At 42.5% G+C, this 9614-nt stretch overlaps 1 protein-coding gene across 1 annotated transcript in view; it reads left to right on the top strand.

Annotated features, from left to right (window-relative positions):
• Nucleotides 1-1189: 1189 nt before the first annotated feature.
• The window catches only part of SLC29A4 (solute carrier family 29 member 4), an 889038-nt gene continuing 880613 nt past the window's right edge, over nt 1190-9614 (top strand). Inside the window, exons 1-2 of the mRNA XM_044304489.1 lie at nt 1190-1198; nt 1385-1565. Of these exons, the coding sequence (XP_044160424.1) occupies nt 1190-1198; nt 1385-1565 (190 nt within the window). The remainder of the gene's footprint in view (nt 1199-1384; nt 1566-9614) is intronic.

The following is a 9614-nucleotide window of genomic DNA, read 5'->3' as shown; positions in this document are numbered from 1 at the left end:
TCCTGAGTTCCTCTGCATCAGCGCCGATGAAAAAGGTCTGAATTTCTTCTCATCCGCATTTCATACTACTATACAGGCTCTCAGCAGCCAGGAAATAGCTGTTTTTTAACGTGATTCGTCACAAATAAATTTGAATCAAATCTTTTTGGTAAATTCGGCGAACCGTCTGAATCAAATTTTTTAGAAATTCACTCATCTCTAAATATTACAATGCAGGAAAGGCTTTTCTGTCTACTGTGCTTTTAAAAACACAGTTTCAATAAAGTAATTTCCTTACAAACGTGTTATGCGAACCCCCCCCCCCCCACATTAACAATATAACAATGCAGGAAAGGCGTTAATATTTCTGTCCATGGTGTTATTTGCTTTTAATTTCATAGTATACATGTAAAGACTGCATTATTATTGTAATGCTTTTATTTTAATGCAACAAGTGTAAAAAAAAACAAAAAAACGCATTTGAACACAAAAAGTGCAATTGCTGTTGGAGGCTGTGCTGGCATTAAGTCTCCTATCCGAGGAGGGAGGAGAGTGGAGGAGCTTCCTGGCTGTATACTGCTGTGGTCTATTGTATAATGTATGATGTGTAGAGCACCTTACACCTGTACACACCTTAAATATAGTTCAGCTCTTCCTCCAGTCCTCTTTTGGTGCCTTTAGGACTAGGAGGGAAGAAGTGAAGCTGCAACAGCTCCTGCCAGAGCCAGCAACATTTTAGGAAGTTTGTGAAACAGATGGTGATTCCTGTCACAGAGAGGGGAAAAAAGAATAGATTATTTGAGTACAGTAGCTTTATGTTGGGGCCCTAAGTCTCAGCTGTATGGTATTTGTTGGGAGGGGTTTATTGTATGTAGGAGGGGGTTATATCAATGGGCGGTGCCTTTTTTTATGCTCAGACCCCGGCCAAACACAATATGTATGGGTGCTCCTCTGCATCAAAATACCATGTATTGTGAAAGTACTATCTATTATTCCATTTTGGGACATAACTGTGTATTATCCTTCTACTGTGACCTTTTTTTTGCACATTATCCTAATGCTATAAAATCAATGTGCATTATGCCTGCAAAGTGAAATCACTGATTATTATCCCTGTATTGTGTCATCACGAGTGCATTATCCCAGTGCTGAACGTCAATGTGTACCAAAATACTCATGAGCTTTTCATGTTGTGAACCTGCTGCTGATTATGGTCATGGTGAAGTAGTGAACCCCATTTGACGTTTTGCTATGGGGCCCATGGTTACTTGCTAAGTATATGCAACCAAGTTTCAATAATGCATGACGTGTTCATGAAGACTAGTTGTGAAATTCTGTTTCATTATACAGTACATTATATAGTAAATTTTGTATGTTTTTGTCACCATCATTATGTGTCTTACAGGCTGCAAAGAAGAATATGAATCCATCCCAGGGTGATTGTTATAGAGAACTTAGTCCAACCGTCACTCTTGAGGGAAATGTGGTTATGAGCTTTAGTTTCGATAGCTGCCAGCTTGATGAAGAAGAATTGCAGGGAAGAGGAAAACAGGAAGCACAAGGAATTCTTACATTAATGGAGCCAGGTAGCAGTACAACTGTGTAGACATTATTTTTAATGAGGCAGCAATGTCAAGTCACCTGTAGAGTTGAGTGGATGTTCTGGTTCGGCCAAACTTCACAAAAAAGTTTGAGTTCGGGACCCAAACTTGGCCCCGAACCCCATTCAAGTCAATGGGGACCCGACTTTTGAGCACTAAAATAGCTCTAAAAATGTCATGGAAAGGGCTGCAAATGCCAGCAAAATGTGGTTAAGAGCATGGCAAGTGCTTTGCAAACAAATGTGGATAGGGAAATGACTTAAAATAACGTAAAAATAAAAAATAATATTCTTGATCTAGGACGAGGTCCATATGGAGTAGGAGGTTGAGGAGGCAGTGGATGTGGTGGTGTAGGTGGAAGCGGCAGTGGAGGAGGAGGAGGTAGCCTACACTGTTTTTTGGTTTACATTTTTATTTTTATTTTTTTATTAGGGTTCACCTCAAAACATTGGGAAATATAACCTGTGATAACCCCCTCCAGCTGTACTAAACACACGTTCAGAAAATAAACTGGCTGCAGGGCAGGCCAGCACCCCCAAGGCGTAAAGGGCAAGCTCAGGCCATGTGCCAAATTTGGAGACCCAGAAGTTAAAGGGAGCAGACCTATCAGTCAGTATGTGTAGGCGTATGCACACATACTGCTCCACCATGTCACATGTCCCCGTGATGATCCAATTGGATCAACTTTCAATGTTCTTTTCTGAGCCTACCATGTTGATCACGGTTAGCGGTGAATCCGGGTTCCACGCCGGAGAGGGAGCATGAGAAAGAGAGACCACATCCAAGGGAGGTTAAGTCTGTGAAATTAAATTGGATCAAGCGAAAAAGTGGTACACATTATTGAAGCACAAATGTGGGACAAGTTGTTAAAGTTTAAGCATTGAATAAAAGGAGGGGGAGCACATCAATTAAAGAATAATTTTTTTAATTTAATTCCCTGTCACCAATGCAGAGCAGGGGTTTGTATATGGCAAAATTTGTAAAATGTCACCTAAGAATGTAAGTGAAATGTTTTTACCTGTCTACTAGGTATATCAGGGATATATCACAGCCAAAAATTGGTGAATTTTAACCGAGAATGTAACAGATAAATTAGTGAAATTTGTTTACTTGTCTATTAGGTAGAGCAGGGGTATATCACACCCAAAAATTGGTAAATTTCACCCGAATATGTAACAGACAAATCAGTGAAATGTTACCTGTCTACTAGGTATAGCAGTGATATATCGCAACCAAAATTTTTTGGAATTTCACCTGAAAATGTAGCAGACAAATTAAATTAGTGAAATGTTACCTGTCTACTAAGTAGAGCACTGGTACTGTATATCACACCCAAAAATTGGTGAATTTCAACCGAAAATAAAATACGTACAAATTACAAAAAAATAAACTACATCCTACAACTGAAGAGGCAGTGGATGTAGCGGTGTAGGTGGAAGAGGCGGTGGAGAAGGACGAGGTAGCGAACACTGTTCTTTGGATTTCATTTTTTTATTTTTATTTTATATCAGGGCACACTCCAAAAGAGTGTGAAATATAAAAAATACAACAATGAGCAATTGCGCTGTTGTATAACTACAGGGAGGGCAGAATTATTAGGCAAGTTGTATTTTTGAGGATTAATTTTATTATTGAACAACCATGTTCTTAATGAACCTAAAAAAACTCATTAATATCAAAACTGAATATTTTTGGAAGTAGTTTTTAGTTTGTTTTTAGTTTTAGCTATTTTAGGGGGATATCTGTGTGTGCAGGTGACTATTACTTTTGCATAATTATTGGGCAACTTAACAAAAAACAAATATATACCCATTTCAATTATTTATTTTTACCAGTGAAACCAATATAACATCTCAACATTCACAAATATACATTTCTGACATTCAAAAACAAAACAAAAACAAATCGGTGACCAATATAGCCACCTTTCTTTGCAAGGACACTCAAAAGCCTGCCATCCATGGATTCTGTCAGTGTTTTGATCTGTTCACCATCAACATTGTGTGCAGCAGCAACCACAGCCTCCCAGACACTGTTCAGAGAGGTGTACTGTTTTCCCTCCTTGTAAATCTCACATTTGATGATGGACCACAGGTTCTCAATGGGGTTCAGATCAGGTGAACAAGGAGGCCATGTCATTAGATTTTCTTCTTTTATACCCTTTCTTGCAAGCCACGCTTTGGAGTACTTGGACGCGTGTGATGGAGCATTGTCCTGCATGAAAATCATGTGTTTCTTGAAGGATGCAGACTTCTTCCTGTACCACTGCTTGAAGAAGGTGTCTTCCAGAAACTGGCAGTAGGACTGGGAGTTGAGCTTGACTCCATCCTCAACCCGAAAAGGCCCCACAAGCTCATCTTTGATGATACCAGCCCAAACCAGTACTCCCCCTCCACCTTGCTGGCGTCTGAGTCGGACTGGAGCTCTCTGCCCTTTACCAATCCAGCCACGGGCCCATCCATCTGGCCCATCAAGACTCACTCTCATTTCATCAGTCCATAAAACCTTAGAAAAATCAGTCTTGAGATATTTCTTGGCCCAGTCTTGACGTTTCAGCTTGTGTGTCTTGTTCAGTGGTGGTCATCTTTCAGCCTTTCTTACCTTGGCCATGTCTCTGAGTATTGCACACCTTGTGCTTTTGGGAACTCCAGTGATGTTGCAGCTCTGAAATATGGCCAAACTGGTGGCAAGTGGCATCTTGGCAGCTGCACGCTTGACTTTTCTCAGTTCATGGGCAGTTATTTTGCGCCTTGGTTTTTCCACACGCTTCTTGCGACCCTGTTGACTATTTTGAATGAAACGCTTGATTGTTCGATGATCACGCTTCAGAAGCTTTGCAATTTTAAGAGTGCTGCATCCCTCTGCAAGATATCTCACTATTTTTTACTTTTCTGAGCCTGTCAAGTCCTTCTTTTGACCCATTTTGCCAAAGGAAAGAAAGTTGCCTAATAATTATGCACACCTGATATAGGGTGTTGATGTCATTAGACCACACCCCTTCTCATTACAGAGATGCACATCACCTAATATGCTTAATTGGTAGTAGGCTTTCGAGCCTATACAGCTTGGAGTAAGACAACATGCATAAAGAGGATGATGTGGTCAAAATACTCATTTGCCTAATAATTCTGCACTCCTGTATGGCTGGTTAAGGCCGGTATACATGTTTATTTTGCACAAGGTACGTAGAAGTCCTGTGGGATCCATGCCTGGTTCATTTTAATGACATGAAGAGAAGGATGAATCTTCAAGAGTACTTATTGCAATCACACAACGCGTTTCAGGGAAAGGGTCCCCTTCATCAGGTGAAGAATATTGCATAAAGAGTGGACAGACATGCTGGATATATATACACACAAAAAATGGTCACATGCAAACAAGGTCAGGGGGGAGGTGGGCGTCACCTCAGAGAAACCCCAAACTAGAAACAGTGATCAGTACACAAAACGGTGCAATAAGATATACACATAAAAAAAACTAGCCCTTTGGGCTTACAGGCTAATCAATAGATGTATTTTTAAAACATTGACAGGACAGAACATCGCTTCCAGATACAGCCCATTGCTGGGGAGGAGGAACGGCGTCACACAGGGTCATATGATCGCAGCTCCGATCATGTGACTTATGATGCAGTGCTTGTTGCTGGGTAACGCAACGCTTACAGGCCGGCATGAGAGGAGGCTCGGCATACTGAAGAATCCTGCGCCCTGCTGCCTTCATAATGTGATCGGCAGCGCTACAGAGGAAAAGATGCAACACCCGACTTAACTAGAAATAGTGAAAGTAGAATCATTATCAAGTGGATCAAGATGAATGAATGAATAAATAAATACAAAGACAATGGGATCCAAGGTACATAGTTATACATATACCTATAGTATACATGATCAATTCAATGTGATTAATACATTGAATGCAAAAAAGGGGCAATCTAGAGGCAATACCTTTGATATGGATTTAAAATATGAAATATATATATAAAAAATTAATTAGTCCCACAGGAATTCACCATAAAACAGAATGGGAGATATCAGATCCGTCCTTCCATGACATAAAAGAATCTATATACTTGATTCAGTGATTAATAAAAAGCTAACACAGTAAGAGAATATAATGTGTGTGTGTGTATATGTGTGTATGTATGTATGTGTGTGTGTGTGTGTATATATATATATATATATATATATATATATATATATATTATAGAAAATAATAAATAATTAAAAATAAAAAAAAATATATGAATATGATTGAAATAGCAATATTAATGGTTAAAAAATTGATTATCAATAATATATGGTATTAGTGACAATAATACACTCAATCCATTCTCTCTACAAAAATCATGTGACCCTAAAAATGTATTTCAAAAGCCTCATTCAGACCGTTTGGATTAAGACATTCGAGTTTAAAAATCCAGTACATTTCACGTTTACGAAGGGTCTGAATGGCATTACGACAGCTGTCATTTACCTGTTCGATGGGTGTGACCTTGAACCCGGAAAAGCACCCATCATGATGTTCTGTCGCATGGCGGGATATACTATGTTGTAAAAATTTCTTTTTTACATTAGATCTGTGCTTGTTAAGCCTATTACGTAGAGTTTGGATGGTGTGACCTACGTACTGTAGGCTGCATGGGCATTCCAACAGGTAAATGACATTCTGAGAGCCACAACTGAGATGTTTTTTTTATGGAAAAGGAATGCCCAGTAGATTTACTGGGAAAGGATGATGTAGTATTGATGGTCAAACAACACAAACACCTCAATAAATTACATTTATAACTCCTCAAAAGTCTTGAGACTAAATTGCTCACAGTCAGCTTCACATATTGTGAGGGTATGCGTCTAGGTCTACTGGGGGCCAAAACACTCTTAAAGGGACACTGACAGGGCCAATAAGCATATTAAGGTATATATATGGCAGTACAGGTCTTATAATGGGTATTACAGTCATCTAAGTATCCCCCCTGTCCACATTATACATACAGTAAACTTAAGTTTTATAACCTGCTCCAACGGTCTTCAATCTGCCCAAGGGGCGGCGTTTCACCTCTCTTGCGCCCAGCCAGCCTCCCGCAACTGCCGCTTTGAAGCGCCGCCCAGCTCATGAATATTCAGTTTGCTGGGCGGCTTCTGCGGTCCCCGCTCTGAAGCGCTGCGCTTAACAGTGCCCGGCGCATGCGCCGGATCTTGTGAAGTCCGGTACAGTAAGCGCCGCCCAGCTCATCAATATTCACTTCGCTGGGCTGCGCTTACTGTCTCCAACTTCACAAGATCCGGCGCATGCGCAGGGCACTGTTCAGCGCAGCGCTTCAGAGCGGGGACCGCAGAAGCCGCCCAGCAAACTGAATATTCATGAGCTGGGCGGCGCTTCAAAGCGGCAGTTGGGGGAGGCTGGCTGGGCGCAAGAGAGGTGAAACGCCGCCCCTTGGGCAGATTGAAGACCGTTGGAGCAGGTTATAAAACTTCCGTTTTCTGTATGTATAATGTGGACAGGGGGGATACTTAGATGACTGTAATACCCATCATAAGACCTGTACTGCCATATATATACCTCAATATGCTTATTGGCCCTGTGAGTGTCCCTTTAAGGTCGTCGAGAAATTCATACTCATACTCATTGTTAACATGTGTTTTTTTGCTCTTAGTAAGACACAAACTTTGGGATAGGCCCTTTGCTCTTTCATATGCAGCTTCGATTATCTTTGGGGGATAACCCTTCTTCAAAAACCTATCACGAATGGGTGCTGGAATAGTCCAAATAACTATTAGTCAACCCTTTTAAAAAAGGTGCGTGTGATAATAGCCTTTCCGCTGGCTTCCAATTCTAGATCAAGGTATTCAATCTTGACACGATTGGATGTCCCTATCAGATTTATTCCCCAGTTTGTGGACCGCATTTCCTCAAAAAAGGAGGTAATTGAGGCATCATCACCATTCCATATGAGGATCAAGTCATCTATGTATCTATGATAGAAGACAATATTGTCAGTCCAATATCTGGAACCATAGATGTACTGATCCTCAAAACGCCCCAAAAAGGTGGGCGCAAATTTCGTCCCCATTGCGGTTCCCTTAATCTGCAGATAAAGGGAGTCCTCAACGGTGAATAGGTTGTGTGTAGTTAGTATAAATCCAATGCTTGTCCTGCCGGTAATAGGGGATCATTATCTAAATACCACTTAATGCATTGAATTATTTTGGTATGGGAAATATTAGAATACAGAGCTGTCACGTCCAGAGTGACCCAATTCTAAGTATTCCTCCACTCAATATCTTTAATAGACTCTATCAAAGCTGTTGAATCCCTTAAATATGAGGGTTGTGTGGTAACATATTTTTGTAGCAAAACATCCACATACTTTGAGAGGTTACATGTGAGGGAGGAAATACCTGAAATAATTGGTCGCCCTGGTGGATTCTTCGCATCCTTATGCATCTTGGGTAAGTGATAAAATAATGCTGTAACTGGATCGGATACTGAGATGAATGCTTTCTCCTTTTTGTCTAGTATATGGGATGCTGATTCAATAAGGTCTTTAAATTCTGAAATATGTGACTCAGTGGGGTCTGTGACTAGAGGTAGATAATATTCCGTATCAGATAAGATGTAAAGTGCCTCCTTGGTGTAGGTCTCCCTATCCTGAATTACCACTCCCCCTCCCTTATCTGCGCTGCTTTAATGAACGTGAGCTTGTCCACATTCGCTGTGGACAGGCGGCTGCGCTTGTCTGTGATAACGCCCCCTGCCGTGCTAAACACACGTTCAGACAATACACTGGCCGCAGGGCAGGCCAGCACCTCCAAGGTGTAAAGGGCAAGCTCAGGCCGTATGCCCAATTTGGAGACCCAGAAGTTGAAGGGGGCAGACCCGTCATTCAGTACGTGTAGGCGTGTGCACACATACTGCTCCACCATGTTGGTGAAATGCTGCCTCCTGCTAAGACGTTCCATATCAGCTGGTGGTGCTGGTTGTTGTGGCGTGCTGACAAAGCTTTTCCATATTTTGGCCTTGCTAACCCTGCCTTCTGAGGCGCTGGTGGTGCCCCAGCTGTGTTGGTGACCTCTTCCTACTCCTCTGCTATAACCTTGTGCTTCCACTGTGCCCACGATGTCAGGTGGGAATGCCACCAGCAGCGCGTCTACTAGTGTGCGCTTGTACTCGCACATCTTACGATCACTCTCCAGTGACTGAAATAAGGATGGTACGTTGTCCTTGTAACGGGGATCCAGGAGCGTGGCCACGCAGTAATCAGCAAAAGTTAGAATGTGGGCAACTCGACGGTTGTCGCAGAGACACTGCAGCATGTAATCGCTCATGTGTGCCAGACTGCCCAGAGGCAATAAAAAGTGGTCCTCTGTGTGAGGTGTATCATCTGTGTCCTCTGTATCCCTCCAGCCACACACCAGTGATGGCCATGAGCGGGTTTGGGTGCCACCCTGCTGTGAACATGGTTCCTCCTCATCCATCTCATCCTGCTCATCCTCCAGAACTGTGCCCTGGCTGGACAATTGTTTACCTGGCGTTTGTGGGTGCAGGAACCCACCCTCGAAGCCACTTGTGAATGACTGGCTGGAAACCCTATGAAATGATCCTTCTTCCTCCTCCTCCTCCTCCTGTGACACATCCTCTTCCATCATCACCAGCACACCAGCAGCGTTTTTTCAAGCAGGCATAGAAGTAGGTTAGTAACGCTGAGAACGGCATTATCGGTACTGGCCATGTTGGTGGAGTACTCGAAACAGCACAACAAGGAACATAGGTCTCGCATGGAGGCCCAGTCATTGGTGGTGAAGTGGTGCTGTTCCGCAGAGTGACTCACCTGTGCGTGCTGCAGCTAAAACTCCACTATCGCCTGCTGCTGCTCGCGAAGTCTGGCCAGCATGTGCAAGGTGGAGTTCCACCTTTTGGGTATGTCGCATATCAGGTGGTGAGCGGGAAGGCCAAAGTTACGCTGCAGCACTGACAGGCGAGCAGCAGTAGGGTGAGAATGCCGAAAGCGCGCACAGGTGGCCCGCACTTTAGGCA

Source organism: Bufo gargarizans, chromosome 8 (assembly GCF_014858855.1).
Source record: "Bufo gargarizans isolate SCDJY-AF-19 chromosome 8, ASM1485885v1, whole genome shotgun sequence".
Lineage (NCBI taxonomy): Eukaryota > Metazoa > Chordata > Amphibia > Anura > Bufonidae > Bufo > Bufo gargarizans.
The sequence above is the reverse complement of the archived record's forward strand: the minus strand, read 5'-3'. Positions and strand labels throughout refer to the sequence as shown.